The sequence below is a fragment of the Lycorma delicatula genome, chromosome 1 (genome assembly GCF_047948215.1).
Source record: "Lycorma delicatula isolate Av1 chromosome 1, ASM4794821v1, whole genome shotgun sequence".
Taxonomy (NCBI): Eukaryota; Metazoa; Arthropoda; class Insecta; order Hemiptera; family Fulgoridae; genus Lycorma; species Lycorma delicatula.
In genome coordinates this window covers 135,368,660-135,389,800 of record NC_134455.1, presented here as the reverse complement: position 1 = coordinate 135,389,800, position 21,141 = coordinate 135,368,660, and the positions used below count along the sequence as shown (strand labels likewise).

The 21,141-nt window shown below is 28.6% G+C and overlaps 1 protein-coding gene across 1 annotated transcript in view; it reads right to left on the bottom strand.

Moving 5' to 3' along the window:
* LOC142322657 (uncharacterized) overlaps nt 1-21,141 on the bottom strand; it is a 69,117-nt gene that overhangs the window by 35,438 nt on the left and 12,538 nt on the right. Inside the window, exon 2 of the mRNA XM_075361736.1 lies at nt 13,468-13,550. Within this exon, the coding sequence (XP_075217851.1) occupies nt 13,468-13,516 (49 nt within the window). The 5' untranslated portion in view covers nt 13,517-13,550. The remainder of the gene's footprint in view (nt 1-13,467; nt 13,551-21,141) is intronic.

Sequence of the window (21,141 nt, the reverse complement as noted above, 5' to 3'; positions counted from 1 at the left end):
GTTTTTTTATTTTGTTCTATTATTACCTTAGTTGATTTTATAACTAAATAGCAATATACTTTTAACATATTTTTTCTGGACAAAGAAAATGTTGTTATTTTGTTGTTATTGTATCTTATGTCATAAGTTATATCGTAACAGAAAAGACTACTAAAAGAAAAAAAATTTCCTTTTATTAATTTTTATTTTTCACTTAAAAGACAATTTTTTTATTAAAAAAAAAAATAATTTCAATATTAACATTACTATTGTTGACAGCTTTTAACTATATAAGTTTATTTAACGAGTAAGAAACTTAAAACTGAACCACTACAAAAAACAGTTGTGACATATGACATTTTATGAATAAAATGAAAATACAAATTAAATTACATTCTGTATTTAAATTAAAAAGATTTTATACATTTACCATATTTTTAAAAATGTTGATTTTCATTTTTATAAAAATGAAAATCATTTTTTTAAAGGATGTTCAAAGTGACTATCCTGCATAGGAATGCACTTTTGTGTTCAAGTGATGATAGTGACACTCACCTGATGCAAAACAATGCATCAATGTCGTCAATTTCTTGTTGAATGTTTGCCTCCAGTTCACTGAAGTGGGGATTTAATCCATAAACACAATCCTTCAAATAACCCCCAAAAAAATCAATTACAAAAATCTGGGGTACATGGAGGGCACCACACTCTGTTGACAGTTCATTTTTCTATAAAATCTGCATGAATGTCTGCTAGTGAATCGTTTAATGTGCAAGATATTCCGTTATAATAATAATTACAATGCTCAGTCTAGTTTGAGGAAGCCATACTCTTCTTCTGATAACTGAGCGTAGAATTCTTGGAAAATTGTTTGGTACACTTCTGTATTGACAGTCCAGTCAAAAGACATCAGCGCCACTATATGATTAAAAGAAATAGCATACCCTTTTTTGGTGTAAAGTGGAAATTCAAACACCCAGCGAGAATTTCTGGTCATCAGATACCTGGTGTTAGGCGAATTAAAATGCCAAGATAAATGAAACCATGCCTCATGTGACATGAAATATAACATCGAGTCTATCGGTCCATCGACAATGTTTTTGAAAAGCCACTCGTAATAATTAAGACATTTTGGTTTGTCTGTATTCTTAACTTGTTTCACAGTTGTTAACAGATCAGTTTTCTGATATTGTTACACAATATAGTTTCAAATTTAAATTGTGAAGAATCTCATGGCAAGATGTGTATTTTACATTACTTGTGATAACTTATGTAAAGATTTTTTTGAGGTGACAAAATATCTTTGAATATCGACCTCTGGAGTCCTAACAAAAAGTCAACTACTTTGAGTACCGTTTGAAATCGACCATGTTATATTAATTTTTAACCAAATTTGTAATGCTCTCTTTGCTCGGATACTAACATTTGGAAATTTTTCTGCAAATATTTTATGCCTTTCTTGAAAGAATTCAGAACACAGATAAGCTTATGCTGCAGCAACCCTTTCCTCATTCTAATAAGGCATTTTAGAAAAACACAATTGCAAAGAATGCAACTATACTGCACTGAAGCATGAACAGTTTAGAACTGATAACAGATGAAAGTAGAAGCACACACAACCAGTAGTAATAGTAAGAGCATTAAAGTCACACAAAAACTGCAGTTTGAACTGGCTTGGCTCAGTTCAGTTCGGTTTTTTAAAATTGGTCAACTGACATAATATGTATGTATACTGTAATTAGTATTTTAATTAGACAACATAATTAATAAACATTATTACAAACATCATTGTAATATTAATTACAATTTTTTCATTTTATTATTCAGTAATCTAAACATTTAAAGTTTTCCTTTGTTTTCAGAAAATCATAAAATTAATTTGAATATGCATAATAAATAATTTTTTATAAAAAAAAGTTGTAGTCTTATATAGATCTTTTAACAAAAATTGTTATTTTTATAGCTATAAATTGTTTAATATTATTAAATTATATTTATATTAAAATTAATTATATTTATATTATTAAAATATTTTACCTTAAAAGAAAAATTAATGCTGCAACTAAACTTTTTCATATTTTTTTTTTATTTTTTTTATATATTTGATGATATTAAAGTAATTCTGAATCTTCTAAAATATTCAAGCCTCCATGTCTTATATAACTTTATTTTTTCTTACATTTTCACTAATGTAGATAAATTTTTATTAAATATTTATAACAATAATAATACTTACAAGAATCCGGAAAAAACATACGGAAAAAACGTGTGTGTGTTTTTTCACATATATATATATATATGAATTCATGTTTGGTTTATATGAAATAAATCCATTTTGCTTTCAGTATGCCAGTTACATAATAATAATTATAAAAAACCAAAAAAGAAACTAAATTTAAATATTTTCAAATTGTAAAAAGGTAAAAATTAAATTAAATTTATTTTACTTTTTATAAATATTATTATTATTATTATTATAAATACTACAATATAAAAATTCATCTATATAATAAAATTGACAAATAATAAAAACAGGTGCACTTGGGGAAAATGAGAAAAATATGGAAAAGATGAAAAAAAAATGATATGGTGTGGTCTCAAGTAGGTCACTCCGAAATAAATAAAAATTGTCTCATTAGCAAATAAGTAAAAAAAATTAAAATTAAAAAAAAACAAGGAAGCTCAAACTAAAGACTTCTCGATTATGATATTGAAATGCTCAACACCAGCTGCTACTGCTATGATTGTAGTTATACGGAAAAGCTACTTGAACCAATAAAAAAATTTTTTAATGGAATTTACTGCAAAATGGAGCCAAATTGGAAGCTGCCATTTTGGATTTCAAGCAGGATAACTCAAAACTACAAAATTTAAGACCAAGAGTTATAAAAAAAACTCGTAAATATGCAAGGACTAAAAATAGGTGGAATTTTAAAAGGTAAACAATTTAAGTGCTTATGATAAAATTAATTAGAAGATACATCATTGATAACTGATTTTTAAACAATTCGATCGACTTATATGAATATTCCAAAATCTGGTGGCTACTTATTTTTCACTTTCAGTCTACCTCAGCAATTTCAGTTACAGAATTCTACATTACTTTGAATAAAGAAAAGAATTGTCTAAAAATAGCCCAAACTTTACAACACAACGCATTACTTTTCACTTCTGTAGAAAAGAGTAAAAATTGTAATGCAATAAGTCACACAAATTGAAATCTTAACAGTAAATACACATTTTGAAATGAAATATATATTTAGAATAAAACAGGATTATGTAATCATTCGGTTTCAAGCAGACAACAATAAAAGTGAAATGTAGGCTCATTAGTTGTCATCACAAATGTATTTGGTAAATAACTCTTCCAAGAAATCTGTAAGTTTTTTTTAATGCATATCTACTTTTCAAGGAGCACTCGTAATTTCAGATAAATAAGGAGATGATACTTTCTATGGCATTAACAGAGTGGTTTCAATCAAATTGCAGACTAAATAAAATACTGTACATATTGCAATACTGTAAATGTTGTTTATGAAGCAATCATATAGGGTGTACAAAAAATAATATATTAAAGCTATTTAATATCTATTAACTTTGAACTACAGCTATTAATCACAAATAAAATAAAAGAGTAACTGTTACAGTTTTTCCCTACACGTGTTCAATGTGAGCACCCTTTTGTCATGTGACACATATAACACGATAGGAGAATTTTTCCCATACTTTAACCCACACGTCTGGAGTAATGGAAGTGACAGATGCTTCAATCCTGTGCCTCAAATCAAGTAGATCAGTAGGTAGTGGACACACATACACAAACCCTTTATAAAACACCACAAGAGAAATCACATCAGAAAATCAGATCAGGTGACCTTGGACACTACTGCAAACAAGCTCTGACACTGGATCCACCTTGAACGATGGTTCGGTCAGGGAAAACGCCATTCAACCGACCATGTAATGAGATCCCAGTGAGGAGGTTCATCATCTTGTTGCCAAATAAAATTCTCTGGTCCCTTTTGCAGTTGAACAAAGAACTGTGTACATCCTAGTAAACATCTCCTGGCTAGCTTCAGTGTAAAAGAACGGCCGGCTGGTAAACTTGTTGTCAGGAAAGTGTACAGAAAAGATTAAATTTTTATGAATTCCTTTTACATTGTAACAGCTCACAGGGATTTTCTGATTCCCATATACTGATATTATGTATGTTAATTTTTCCGCTAAGATGAAATGTAACTCGCCATTTAACACGATACAATCAAGAAAGTTGGCAAACACAAGGTAATCGTTAGGCTTCTAGCCTGTAAATGGTATGGCTGCATTTATAATCATTCCATATTGTTATCACTTCCACTGCTAATTCACAGTTGGCCATCCTAACAGACCTTTTAAATCTACGTAGGAAAGACATCAGGTATCCTCAGTCATCCCATACTCTTCCCTTTTATACAGACATCCAGTCGTTTCAAACTGATTAAGCTATCGACAAATGTTACTGCCACTCACATATCACATTTAAATTTTTTACAGAACACAAGTTGAACTATAACTACAAATTCACATTTAGCAAACTGCAAAAACAAAGAAGGCTTTCTGTTCAGGAGTCACCATCTTTGGTAGTAGGCCTGTCAAAATGCAAAGAAAGGGAATCAATTTATGGCCATACGTTTTGATTCCAGCCTTAAATCAACACTGAACACCTAGTCCAGTAAATATTTTAACAAATTAAAACTCCAATAGTTTCTTTGTACACCTGGTATTATACACTGCACCTGAATGGGCTCATAAAACCAGGGCATTGTACTGAAAGACCAGCTTTTGTTTTATATTTTTAAAACTTGGGAAACGTACAAACACTATCAAGGAAGTCACGTAATTACAGTTAAATTGATATAACTGTCATTTGATGTAGACCATCACTTGAAGTGGCCGATCAACTAGAACCACAAGCATAAAATTAATAATACATGTTTCAAGCCTAATGGGACCAGATAAGACAAACCTGATAAGCACATAATAGTTTTGGTCACAGTAATGAGGTTAGCCAAATGGTTCTCTCCCCATTAATATGTTATTTAATTTCTTACTAGACATAATAAATTTGAAAAACAATTTCTTACAAGGAACAACAAATTTTAATACCACTTGACTTAATCAGGTCTATCAAAGAACAAATGATTGGATTAGTAGGTTTAAGAAGAAAGATGTCAAAAACCTTGATAAAATAAAAAAGATGAAACAAAATCAGTTATGTGACTGCAGTATATGCATCAGCGACATCCTGACAGCAATTTAGGTGAATAACTCAAGTAAATGTTAAGTGAGCATGGAAATGTTAGAACTCTGATTAAACAATTCAGGATTAGGAAGGCAAAAATGATTCAAGTACTAGGTTTAGTAAATGATAATTCCAATAAGGTGGAGTCTCCTGATTAGAATATCAGATGTATTATTCTCCTCTTTTTCTTTTTCTAGGAAATTGCTACAATAAATTTTAATCAATGATTACTGAACCATATGTAAGATGCTAAACAGCCAAAACCTTAATACAGCTTCACTAAACTTGAAATTAATATCTCACCATGTACAGAGTAACAAAAAATCCAATACCAAATTAAAGAATCTTCACAAGAATGAACAACAAAATATAATAAAACTTTTCCATCAGATGGTACGTTTCAATAAAAAGGTGGTGTTAAATCCTCAACAAAATAAATTCATTAACACCTTCCCAATCACTCATCTATTTAACAATGAATATAGTCACTGATATGTAAAGAATTTGTTAAAAATATTTAGAGAAATACATCACTGTGATAATTTACACCAACAAGATATTTTATTAACATACTTCTGTCACAGTAACTGAATTATCCTCATCTACAGCATGTGAATAAATATTAAAATGAAGAAGACTTTACAACTCGAGTTGTTCAATAACTAAACAGACAAATGGCTGTAGAAAAATTATTAATTCAATAATTATTAATTATTATTAAACTAATGCTACTTTTTAACATAATCCCTGGATAAATTTAGCCATGTGTCCCATCTTTCTGCGAGTTTTCTTATTTCAGTAATAATGTGATGTCCATCTTGGTGTCTGGGTCATTCTTGTACCAAATTTTTGACCTGCTCATTGATGCTAAACTTGGTGTCATATAAAACTCTTTGAGAGAAAAAAACAAAAATAAAATCTCATAGTTCGAGATCAAGACTGTTAATGTGGATATGGCAAAACCCCAACCCAACTTCTGAATAGCTTCAAACACTTTTTGAGTGGTATGAGGGCACATGCTAAGCAAAAGAACTACATCTTTTGAGAGGGAACCAGGATATTTCCTCCTTATTGTGGCTTCAGTTTATTTTCTAGCACGTAACAGTAGTATTTGTTGTTGATTCTACATTGTTCTTCTAGATAATCACAAAAAAAATTAGACCTTTATAGTTTCAAAACACTGTTAGCACCACTTAACCAGCTGATCCACAGGTTTTCAATTTTTTCCTGCCAAGCAAACTCCGACATTTCCATTTCACACTCTGACATTTGGATTTAGACTCAAAAGGATATATCTAAGCCTCATCATGAGTTGTTATGAGTTCTAAAGAAGAACCTTCTGCTAAAAACTGTACTTCTGTAGACATTCTAGAACACTAGTTCCATAAAGATGTGAATTCAGGTATCTTTGTGTTTTTAGCTTACAGACTTGAAACCCACCTTGAACACATCTTGGTTTGATAATTCAGATTATTAGAGATAATGGAATGAACAGTGCTGATAATCACACTAAAAATTATCAACAATTTCCCAAATTTTTATTTGTCTATCCTTACGAGTAAGATAATTAAAGCAATTTTGCAAAATGTTGGTTCAAACTTCCACCTGTCTTCTACTATGGCAAAAATCAGTGACACCTGTTCTGCCCAACTTAAACTGTTCAATCCACTTACAAAATTTGCACAACTAATACAGTTTTTACTATATTGTTTTAACATCCACGAGTAAATTTTGATGTTACATCTTCAGAAAATAAAAAAAAATCTTTTTACAGTTTTACATCCACAGAACATATTTCAAGTGAAGCCAACAGTTTTAATAAACAAAACCGGTTATAATAATGGAAATTTTTTTTTCAAACACTTGATATTTTCTATTGCAAGGATGCCAAATTAAACATCACTGTTTCAGTTAATTCTATTAAATAGTTCTCTGCTGTCATTATTTACCTCTAATTATAATGACTCTTGAACATGATAAATTATAACAGATCAGAAGCTTAAAAACAGGATATAATTAAGGGTAGTAGTAAGGAAAAGAGAAGAGCACGGGGTTCATAATTTCACTAACTCCAATTAATACTAATAATCATTATTGTTGAGATAAATATGACTAAATTCTAACATGTTAGGAAAGGGAAAATCCCTTCATGTATTTTTTGCTAAATTTTGCATTCAATTTATTGAGTTGTGTATGCTCCAGTTAATGCTCGATAGTTTATTATGTAAAGTACAGACATGTAAGAAAAACATACACAAAAATGTAATATTTAGAGTTGAAAAACTAAGAGCATGAACACAAAAAGCATATGCTTAAATAAATGCAGAGAAAACAGAAGTTTTGGAAAAATTAACACTTAATGTAATTTTCACAGAGGTGTCTTACCAGAAAACTGACTCAATCATCAAAAAAGTTTCAAGTATCTACTTAAACATTTACTGATATTAAAAGAAGAAAAGTTTTTTTTTTTACTGTTACATAGCAATTTTTAAACAGTTACTAATATAATACTTAAATTTGCAATATTTTTCACTAGGACAGATTTACACCAATTTATAAGCTTTACAATTCTGATAAAGCAAGTTTTAATTAAGTAAATAAAATGTTAAAATTTAGAGCAAAAACAGCCCTAATGTTAGACAATATGTAGTAATGAACTACTTTAAAATAGTTTTTTCCAACAAGCAATATTACAACTCATGAGCTCAACCATGGTCTACGTAATGCGTACTTTATCACACTACAAGGCATCGTGACCAAAACATTCTACGAAAGATTCATATTCAAGGTTAAAGATTTCTAAATAACCATTCCTGTACATCATAATAATAGTAAAAACTTCAATCCTCATTTTTAAGTAAACTTTACTAAAATCCAATGCCGAATATATAAGAAACTGCCCTAAACTGCTACTTCAAAGTAAAAACCAGTACAACATGGTGTTTGAGGGCGACAGTTTTAAGTTAGATAACTAGACAATTTTTAGAAAATATTATTATTATACTCACAAAATTTATTCTTCAATTTAAAAAAAAAACAAGGCAATAAAATAAAAAACCATCCTAACATTTGTAACTTTACGCAATTAAAAATCTAAAATTATTATATGGTTAATTTGTCTATATTTACAATGCGAACAAGCATAGTATTAAAAAAAAACCAAAACTGAAAAACTCCCTATAAAAATAACTTAACCAACACAAAGATAATTAAAAAAAAAAACACAACAACAAATTAACACAAATAAAACTCTTTAGAAATTGAACAGTTCAAACTTCAAGTTTTCAGATTCCACTTACCACTCTTTTTCAAATGTCAGAAGAAACATTTTACAGTTTACTTTAACAAAGAACAACACAATATAATGAAATAATGTAAAGTTTCCTATCAGTAGTAGATTAGTTTCTTACAATTATTACTAGACTGAATCTTCAGTATATAAAGTTTTGGGGGACGGCAATTCTTGCACATGCTTTGTTTTGCATAGAGGTAACTGGATGAATGATGGTTAATAAAAAACTCTAAACCCAGACACGGAATCATCGAGCCCAGTGCATTTGGTATAGTGTTAATTAATCTCCAACTGCTACTAAAGGACTTATATTTGTTATCGCTTAGTAATTTTAGTGGTTGTTACTCAGATAACTGGGTACTTCCCTATCAAGTTTGTGTAACAGATTTTTTTACAAAAAGTATTGTTTTTTTACCATAAATTATAGAAAAATTAAAATGAATATTAATCAGCCAAATATATACTAACCATTAGAATAAATTAATCTCATTTTCTAATTACAACAAAATGGGATGAATCTATAACACAACTAAATGACTTTAGAGAGAACAAATCTTGAACACTAACCACTGACAATATAATTGTCTCAACTACTAGAACGGTACTGAATATCAATGTATTATTTCTGTCTAAGAAGCTTTACAAATGTATAATCCAATTTTAAGTTATATCACTTTCTACTCCCTCAACTACACTTAGGGTTGAGCAACCTAGTTTAACATAATGCAATAAAACAAATAAACACATAATTTCTTAGTTAAATAACCTACACTCTAAACAAAATGAAATTATATAACAGTTTCCACTTACCAACAATCTTTAATAGTATGTTCGAGCACTTTCAGATCAGTAATCCCTACTCAGGAACATTGATGTGTTATAATTATAATTATTTACTTCACATATTATTAATTATATTAACTTGAATTTTAAAAAGAAAAATTATAAATATAGCAATAATCATCAAAAGGTAAAATAATGTCAACACTAACCGTCACGTCAGTATGAAGGTCTCAATTGTTCAATAAATAATTTAAAATAAAATTAATTATGTTAAAATAAAATTAATTTCAAATGAAATAAACATTTGATTCTCTTGTTACATAAACAAAACAGACAGTAACAGTAATAACTAATGAACAGTATAAATAATGAACCACACAAAGTTCATCTTCTAAAACATTAATAACCCTTACACCCCTAACATTATTAAAATTATTATTTTTATTCCAAAAACATGAGGTCTCAATAAACATTGTATAACTCAGTCAGATCAGCAGTTTAACTTATCCAATATTGATTGGTTAACTATTCCTCACACACCATTAATAATTGAACCGTTAATGATCACAGTAATACAGGTATTCAAATCCAGTAAAAAGCACTATAAATAACTTCAACCAGAATTCTGCAGCATCATAAAATGTTTTCTTAAAAAAGGTTATACATCTATCTGCTCTTATTTACAAGTAACTGGGCATTAAGATAATATTTAAAGAAAATAAACTGTTCAGTCAGGTCTTCCCTGGAGATTGCTTCTTATCGCTGAACAATAAATGACTAAAACTATTTTTGATAAATTAGGTACTGCAGATAATCTGTACAAAAAACAAGCAGTAACTGATAGAACGAACACACACACAAATATAAAGTATAATATTAATATACTTTAAAATTCAACCTTTTACAATCCAAATTAAGGGTATCAGTTGTTTCTAATTTGGCATTACTTCAAGGTTAAACATTTACAAATGAAATTAATAATATTATTGTTTACATCTCATTTTCTTTTTTTACATCAATTTTATTTTCATTCATTCTATTTAAAATGCGGGTATAGGCCAACAAAGAAAAAAACATAGTTCATAAAAAAAAAACCAACAGAAAGAAACTAATAAAATAAGAATAAGAGAAACACAATCCTCCGTGACAACACATTCTTTCATCTAGAAGGTTATGGGTTATATCCTGGTCAGACTTGAAACTTTCTTGAACACAATAAAATTTATTTTTTATATTTTATCATACAAAAGAGAAAAGTGACTACAGTCACTTCAATCAGGACAACCAGTTTTTAATCACTGAATAAATAAATCCAAAAATATGAGTTTTATTTTTTACTTCAAATTTTCTAAATAATTTTCATTAAGCTTTGAGTAAAAATATTATGTATATCACAATGCATTAAACTGTACAATTATGGTATAACAGTCTGACACTTTAACACTATATAATGATTATGATAAATAAATAAATAAATATATATAATCTCAGAGAAAATCTTGTACTTAATGGGAAACACCTGCAATGAAACTGCTAAACCAACTATCTCTATAACATAACAAAAGAATAACTGAAATAGATCCATTTTGTAAATAATATGGCTTGATCACAAAAAAAAGTGTAGAAAAAAAAAGGAAGCATGCAGACTTAATTTTACTATTAACCGTTACATATGGAATTGGTATAGAAAAAAAAAATTGTTTATGAAAATAAAGAAATGCACAATAATTCTTCATACTGTTTTAAAATAAGTTTATTTTTGTCAGAAAGATGTTTGTAGCAAGTATGTACGAGGTCTGTAAATAAAGTAATGAGACTAGTTTTTTTTCCACCAAAGTGGCAGTACTGTAAAGTTACTAGTAAACATATGGTTATATGAACAACTGATTTAAATTAGGTATTAATATTTTTAGTCTATTGTTGGGACATTAGACGTAAACAAACTTTTCATGAAATGAGTTTTTGCTGTGAATAACAAAATGAGCTATACTAATTATGAACAACATTGTGCAATCAAGTTTTGTGTTAACCTCGGTGAGAATACAACTAAAACTTTTCAAAATTGAAAAGGATGTATGAAGATGACCCTCTGTCAATAGCCCAAATTTTCAGGTGATTTAAACTATTTTCAGATGGCTGGAAATCACTTGCAGGCGATCCAAAATCTGAAAGACCATTATCAAAAAGTTCACCTGTTGAGTGAATTAGAGATTTGATACAATATGACAGGTGATTAACTGTCAGAATGATTGCAGAACAACTGAATTGGAACCACACCACAATAGTCCATCAAATTTTGACAAACAAATTGGACATGAAAAAAGTTTGTACAAAATTGGTCCCAAAAAATCTCACTGTTGAACAGAAAAACAACAGGATGGAAGTGTGCTGCGATCTTCTACAGCGAATTGAAACTGATCCTGATTTTATAAAAATTTGATTACTGATGATGAATCTTGGATATTTGAATACAACCCAGAAACAAAATGTCAAACAAAGTCCCAAAAAAGCAAAAATGAGCAAATCAAAACCATGCTAATTTGTTTCTTCAATAGCAATGGCATTGTCCATATGGAGTTTTTGCCTACATTACAGACCATAAATTAATATATTTTCAGAGAAATTCTTGAAAGACTGCAGAAAAGAGTTGCCTGCATAAGACTAGCCATTAAAGACAACTGGATGCTGCATCATGACAATGCACCTTGTTATACTGCAATCTCAATTAATGAGTTTTAAACATTTCTATAGTTCTTCAACCACCTTATTCACCTGACTTGAGTACATGCAAATTTTTCCTGTTTCCGACTTTAGAATAACACCATTTTGGAGCAATAGAAAAACATTAAAAAAAATGTAACCAAAGGATATTCCAATTTCTGAGTTCCAACACTGCTATGAAGAGTTGGAAAACCATTTGAAGCGTTGCGTGACTTCCCAAGGGAACTATTTAGAAGATGATAGAATCCACATATAATTTAATTGTAAAAATAAAAGTTTTTCTGAACCAGTCTCATTACTTTATTTACAGACCTTATATGTATGTATGTTGGCCTGTATTTGGTCTTATAACTCTGGACCCATTAAACGATATTCTTCAAACTTGGTAGGCAGGTACTACCTTCAGGGAGAAAGAATGTGTTAAATTTGTACAAAAATTAGAAAAATGAGTGAAGGTGTTTTGGCTGAAATTAAATTTCAAATCTTTATTAGGGTACTCTTGAAAAAAGGTTGGTCTTACATAAGTTGAAGTTTTTATTACTTTTATTTTACCAAACATTTTTATTTAATGTTCACCCAACTCCCCAAAAATGATTTTATATATTCTTCTTCTTTTAACTATATCTTGCTTTAGCAAATGGGTTAATGAGAGTTTTTTGCATCTACATTTCCTACATCGAAACCACTATAAAACTATTTTTTTGTCCATCCCACTCCCAATGATCTGCAGTAACAAAAAATATTTTTTTAATTAAAAAATAATTTTTTGATAGCCCTTACTCTTTAATATTTCTTTTAAAAAAATTAGCCTAAAATGTTTGCCATTCCTTGAAAATTAAAACTTTAATTTTAAGCATCTTTGTACTTTTTAATCAGTTTTAAACAATTCTTTTTAAATTTATTACAATCACTTAAAAATTATTTTATTAACAATTAATTTTATCTTCTTAACTATGAGAGCCCCAAAATGAAAAAGAATTTTTTTTTCATTTTTCAAAAATATAAAACTTTAGTCCCACCAATCAACGTATTTTGTATTTGAAACTATAAATAAATATTTTAATATAAAAATGTGAAAAAAAAGAATTCATAATTTTGGTTATTGTTTTTCAATAAAAAGGAATTATTTATCATAAAGATACAAGAAGAACTTAAAACGATTGAATTGAAAAAAAAAACTTTCCGACTCTGGCTTTGCCGAAATGATTTTCAATACATAACTTGACCAGAATGTAGTCGAAAAAGTTATGCAATTCATTACCGGCTCTATTATAACATTATTCACTTCTCCGCTACGCTGAATAGTTTTAAGTTTTCAGATAAAAAATAACAAAAATTTTAAATAACAAATGAACAATTTACTTTATAAACCTTGTAAATAGAAGTACAAAAAATGTAATTTAAAACTTACCTTTCAAAAATGAAACAGACAGAGTCAAATGTAGCCAGCAAAACATCATAATGTGCACATTTTGCTTTGCTTTAACCCACAGCCTGTAACAAACACACAGTAAATACACTGCTGAAATTTAAAGAGTTTAATGCAGATATCTTGGCATCCAACTTATTTCCTTATATAGATAAGGAACTTTTTAACAATAAAGGTAAAGGAAATCCTTTATTATCAAGAAAAGACAATTTCCTTCTTTCCATTTTAATGTATGGTAGTTCATATCTTACGTCTTTTACTTCCAAGTAACATACCATCACATGTTTTAAAACTATATACTTTTTATAGGAATGAGGATTACTAATGATAACACATCAAAAAAAAAAAAGTAACTTCACTTTTATGATATTATCTACCCAAAACATAAGAAAGTTTTTTGGCACTTACTCGGGTTAAAAAAACCGTTATAAAACCTAAATCAAAAAAATTAACTTATAAAAATACAAACATCATTTTAAAATAAGTTCTCGTTAATTTAGCTCAACAATAAGTACTGATATACTACAAGTTAAATTAACCACTACTTAGTGAAATTATAAATAATTAAACATGAACCGATACGAGTAGCTAATTAAACACAATCATTTTTCATTTTTGTAATAATACAACTCAAGAATTGTTTGAATATTATATAGTAAAAATTTAACTGAAAGGCATGTAAAACAATAAAATAAAACACAGCCCAATTAGAATACATATGGTATAAGCTTATACGAGACAGCATATCCATTTAATGCTTGGTACTTTTTCACATAATTATTTCATGTATTTATATTTTAAATTAACGTGGACTTTAACCACAACTACTTTCTATTTTACAATTAATTGTATATTTTGTGATGGTGGTCTATTCAAGGTTTTACAGTATTTTCATTGGTTCCTCAGTCCATTCAGGCGTTTTTTTTTCACCTACCATTCCTTATGTGATCTATAGAATGTATTATGTACTGATTGTAATAAGAGATCTATTCATTTACAAAAAATTTAATATTAATAGTAACTTACATATTTAATAAAAATATGTGATTAATAAAGTCAATTTTTATGAAAATCTATATTTTATCAATAGTTTTCATATTCTTAGAATGAAATGGTTCTGTATGCAATATTGACTAACATCTGTGTCAAATGAATTATACTTTCAGTTACGTACTGTACACTGATGACAAGAATTTGGCTCATTGGTAAAAATCATTAATAAGTTAATTAACAACACACAATTATTATTACTATTTAATAATCTACTTTTATTAGTAGCAGCAAGCATAATCTATTCTAAGTTTTGTTTCTACATTGTCACGAAATAAATAATTTCTTTTGTATCCTTTGACAAGAGGCTATAAATTAATTTAATTCCCAGCAAGAGCTGTCAGCTTTTGAAATGAAAGGGATTTACTTTAAAATAATATATTAGGGGATGTATTTTGATATAATTCAAAACACATTAATAACATATACATAAAAAGCTTTATTTTCTAAAAGAATACAAAAAAATCTGATTTGGATACCACATGACTACCTTTTAAGCCAATTAAATTACATATACATTTTTTTTTTTTAAATGAGAAATACATAAAATTTTATTTCATTAATAACTTCTAATATTTTATCATATTTTTTTTTTATTTTTATTATTGAATTATTATTTATCGTAAACATTTTTTTACAATTAGAAGTTAATAATTATTAATAAATCAATATATTTAAATTAAAAAAAAAAGTTAAAAAAAAATGGAATTGAAGTCTGATTTGAACCAATGTGCATTCCTCTTGTAAGATCCAAATATTTCATTAATTAGAATTTTATTTGGCTATAACTCTTGAACCAATGTAAATAAGTACCACTTATAATAAAACATTAAAAAATGCTCAATGAGGGCTTATTACTGCCGTTAAGAAAAAGTCCAAAATCCAAATTTTTTGGACTTTGGGCTTTTTTGGACACTCTTGGTCCAGTCGAATGCAATCAAAAGAGGAGGTGCACAACCAGATGTTACAATAGTCCTAAATGTAAAATTTCAAAATTCTATGGCTAATTGTTTTTGAGTTATGAGAGAAACATACATAATTTCATAAGTACGTATAAACATCAAGCTGAAACTAGTCAAAATGGATTCAGGGATGGTCAAAATGGATATTTCCGTTGAAATCTGAAAACCAAATTCTTTCGCGATCGCAATACTTCCTTTAATTTGTACAAGGAAGTAAAAATAATTTATTCACCTTAGAATATGATTCTAAATTAAATAAAATACAAACCACCAAAACTCAGGAACTAGATACAAGATCTGTAAATAAAGTAATGAGACTGGTTCAGAAAAACCTTTTACTTTCTATCCAGTTATACACAGACACTACACCTTTGAAATAGTTCCCTTGGGAAGCCACAAAATACTTCAAACAGTTTTCCCACTCTTCACAGCAGTGTTAGAACTCAGAAACTGGAATATCCTTCAGATGGTTGGTTACATTTTTTGTTATGTTTTCTACTGTTCCAAAATGGTGTCCTTTAAGGTATTTTTTAATGTCGGAAACAGGAAAAAGTGCAGTGTGACAAGGTGCATTGTCATGATGCAGCATCCAGTTGTCTTTGATGGCTGGTCTGACATGGGCCACTCTTTTCCATAGTCTTTCAAGAATTTCTAGGGAAACATATAGATTTACAGTGTCCTGTAAGCAAAAACTCCTTATGGACAATGCCATTACTATCAACGAAACAAATTAGCATGGTTTTGATTTGATTCATGATAATGCACCTTGTTATACTGCACTCTAATTAAACATTCCTGTAGTTCCTCAACTACCTTATTCACCTAACTTGAGTCCCTGCAACTTTTTCCTATTTCTGACTTAAATAAACACCTCAAAGGACACCATTATGGATCAGCAGAAAACATTAAAAAAAAAAATGTAACCGACCATCTGAAGAATATCTGGTTTCTGAGTTCCAACACTGCTATAAGAGTGGAAAAACCATTTGAAGTATTGCATGGCTTTCCAAGAAATCTATTTTGAAGACGATAGGGTTCAAGTATAATTGGATAGTAAATAAAAAGTTTTTCTGAACCAGTCTCATTACTTTATTTACAGACCTCGTAAGTTAAACTTACCCTATTAATTTTCAATAACAAGTTTTTGCGGTATCCTGCATATTCAGTAGTATTAAATTCTAGATTTATAACATTAAAATTTACTATTTTTAATAATTTTTCATGTTGTTTTGGAAACTGAAATATATTCCCATTGTCATAATTAAAATAATACTATAAAAGTACATGTACTTGTGCTGTCCAGAACTGGAAATACAGAATATATGCAGAATACGATTATACGAGTAGAAAATTAAAATCGCATCAGAAATGGTAGATAATCTATTCCATAGACAACAAAAAAATAATAATATGCTGCAGTATCTATCTGGAAGGATCAAAGAAAAACTATGACGGAATCTTGATAAGTAATAATACAAATTTTCATACCTAATATGAAGCAATAATGACGTGAACTACATGAAGATAATAAAAAAACAAATTGAAATTGATAAAGAAAAATAGCGTAACTTCCCAGTTTTGCCCTTGACAGTTTTTGTATTTTAAATACACCACAGAGTTTTCAGATATTATTGACTTAATAATTTAATTTATTAAGCAATATTTGGTTATGATCATTTGGTTTTGATTTGGCTTCCTTGATTAAATGTCTTTATTACCTGAAATTAAGCTGTATTAAAAGAATAAGTGAGAAAAAATATTAATTCTTAGTTACCTTCATTCTACAATGGGTTTGTGTTGACCTTGATCAAATTATGTTTTTATTATCAAAATTACCTGTAATTACAGAATAAAAACTTAAAAAAACAAAATATTTAACAAAAAAAATTTGGAAGCATTTGATCCCCATGCTCGACATCTACAACATCAATTTAATAACGGATCCAACTTGCAAAACAGATAAAGTATCAGAATTAATAAAAAATTTTAAAAAAAGACTTCAAAATTCTGAAGTTGACTCAACTGGAACACCCCTTTTTTTAAAAAGTTCCCATGTGTCAAAATTCATATTGGCTATGGCTAAACTAGAATTTTCAATTGAAAATGATAGTTTAAAAAATTGGATTTTAAGAATGGTTCCCATTCAGCACCCACCCCCCTGTTTTTGTGAGGCTAAAAGTTTATTTATTAGAGTAATTATTTACTTCAATTACTTTGCCCAATTTGGCACAATATTATTCCACAAAACTAAAAAAAAATTATATTTACAAAAAAAAATATGTTATCACGATGCCTGCCCTCTTTTTTGATGGAAGCAAAAGTGAAACCAAAGCTGCAACATAAATGTAGCCAAATATCTACACAAAATTTGAACTTCTTTTAAAGATGGATTTTTGAGGTTCAAGGCAAAATTTGTTTAGAATTAATGATAAGACTTGAAACTTTGGAATTTATTAAGTTTTTAAAGTATTTATTAAATAATTTATTTTATTTTATTTATTTCTTATTATTTATTTGGTTTCAGGAAAAGTATAGTGACAAGGGAAGCAATTTTAGGCCTCGGATTAATAGTAGAAGGAAGATTAAAGAAAAACAAACCAACATTCTTGGAATTTATAGACCTAGAAAAGGCATTCGATAACGTAGACTGGAATAAAATGTTCAGCATTTTAAAAAAATTAGGATTCAAATACAGAAATAGAAGAACAATTGCTAACATTTACAGGAACCAAGCAGCAACAGTAATAATTAAAGAACATAAGAAAGAAGCCGTAATAAGAAAGGGAGTCTGACAAGGATGTTCCCTATCCACGTTACTTTTTAATCTTTATACAGAAGTAGCAGTTAATGAAGTTAAAGAACAATTTAGATCTGAAGTAACAGTACAAGGTGAAAAGATAAAGATGCTACGAATTGCTGATGATATAGTAATTCTAGCTGAGTGTAAAAAGGATTTAGAAGAAACAATGAACGGCATGGATGAAGTCCTACGCATGAACTACCACATGAAAATAAACAAGAACAAAACGAAAGTAATGAAATGTAGAAGAAATAATGAAGATGGACCACTGAATGTGAAAATAGAAGGAGAAGAGATTATGGAGGTAGAGTAATTTTGTTATTTAGGAAGTAGAATTACTAAAGATGGACGAAGCAGGAGCGACATAAAATGCCGAATAGCACAGGTGAAATGAGCCTTCAGTTAGAAATAAAGTTTGTTTACATCAAAAATTAATTTAAATGTCAGGAAAAGATTTTTGAAAGTATACGTTTGGAGTGTCGCTTTATATGGAAGTGAAACTTGGATGATCGGAGTATCTGAGAAGAAAATATTAGAAGCTTATGAAATGCGGTACTATAGGAGAATGTTAAAAATCAGATGGGTGGATAAAGTGACAAATGAAGAGGTGTTGCGGAAAATTGATGAAGAAAGAGGCATTTGGAAAAATATAATTAAAAGAAGAGACAGACTTATAGGCCACATATTAAGGCATACTGGAATAGTCGCTTTAATATTGGGGGACAGGTATAAGGGAGAATTGTGCAGGCAAGCAACATTTGGAATATATAAAACAAATTGTTAGGGATGTAGGATGTACGGGGTATACCGAAATGAAACGACTAGCACTAGATAGGGAATCTTGGAAAGCTGCATCAAACCAGTCAAATGACTGAAGACAAAAAAAAAATCAAATTATTTAATATACTTTCATTTTATAAAGCTCAATTTTATACAATTATAATACAGAAAGTAAAAATTATAACTTTCAAAAAACTCCTCATCTTTTTTTTTATTTTGTCAAAAATTTAATGTCTTTAATGTATACACAATTTTTTAGCTATTTCCAAAGAACTGCTGTTGAGCTAGTTCGAAGATATTAATGAAAATACAGGCCAACACAAACGTGTATTTACAAATTGTATATGATTTTTTTTGTAATTTTTTATTTTTATTTTTTGGACTAAAACAGTCTTCAAATGCTAACATTTGCAAATATCAATATCCAAAATTTAGAAAAATTGGTATACTTTCCCTTTGTGTACTGCTGCAATGGCAATAAAATTATAACCAAGAAAGTAAAAATAAACTTTGAAGATGTTAACTGATGAAAACTGAAGTATATTAAAAACAGAACATATTAAGCATAAGAAAAAATTCTGGGTACGTAATATTATTTAAAATAAAACTAACAGATTAGGTCTAACACATAGTTTCTATAAAAGGAAATATTTTAACTAAATTTTAAGTAAACTCTTCAGAATATATTTTTGGATTACTAAATAATATGTTAAGGGTAATGAAGCATACAGTCCTTTCCTGTAAACCTACAAGAAATATACAAAACAAGAAATAGCCAAATTAATAAGTAGAACATCATGAATATAATTCTGTTGTCTGGTTTGATTCAAGATAAATTCAACACTTCTTTTTTTTTAATGATTTATTTTGGCAAAAATAAAATGCACTTTTAAATGTGAACAAATAAAAAAACAGAATTTTTAATTTACTAAAAATTGGTCTTTACAAATATTTACAGCCACCAAATAAATATCTAAATGCCTATTTTTGTGTCATTAAAACGTGTCTAACTCTCTGACAAAACATCTTTATATAACATTATGCTTCTAATGGGAGTAACCACACAATACAAATTTAATTATGATGACAAACCTATATTTAAAGTGAATTAATATAGTTGATCTTGTTGCACAAAAACAATTTTATCTTTTCTTTATATATATGTTTGTTTGTCCTGTATGCATTCCTACATTCATCTAATTGTGATGAAACTCTGGTGAATTGTTGTGCACACGCCTGTGAAGGTTTCTGAATTAGTTTGGACCCACTAGGTGGCACTGAGGTCAAGACATTTCAAAAAATTGTATTTATGATCAGATTTGGCTCATATTCCAAATAAATATTTTTACAAAAAATGGAAAAAGGGAAATAGGTGAAAAGGGACAAAGAGAAGAAGGGGAAAAGAGAAAGGGTCAATTTTGTGAAGTTCCGTAATGTTCAGTTTTTTAATGTTTTATCAAACTTTCATTTAGGTTCATTTAATCTATATAAATATATATATACTCAAATCTAGCAATGGGGAAGCATTGCTGGGTCAGCTAGTCATTCCATAAAAATGAATTGCTTATCTAGAAATGCAATTTCATTGGCTATAGACTAATTAGCATTATTATTAATGTAAATAGTTTATCAGTAGGTTTACCTGCAAAGCACACTGCATATTTTAAACAATAGATAGTTGTATAACTAATGAACAGAAAATATAAATTTTCCTCGGTAAAGTAATTACTATTTTCTACTATATATTCAGGGATATTGGCAGCTAAGAGATTTACAATTAATAACTGTTATTTTGACAATACTTAGAGCAGAGAATGAAAGAACTTCTCTAGAGCCCTCCACATCCTAACATTCCAAACTAAAGTAAAGCCTATCTTAATCGGTTCTTAAAAAAAAAATGTTTAAATAGAAAAAAAACTTTACATTATTAAATTCAACCATTTGTTTATGATTGGTAATTTACAACTTTAGCTGAAAGCAGTTGTTCTATAATTACTAAAATTCTTCATTAAAAGGTGTGCTAAAATAAAATTATTTTATGGAGACTGCTTAAAAAAGGGAATG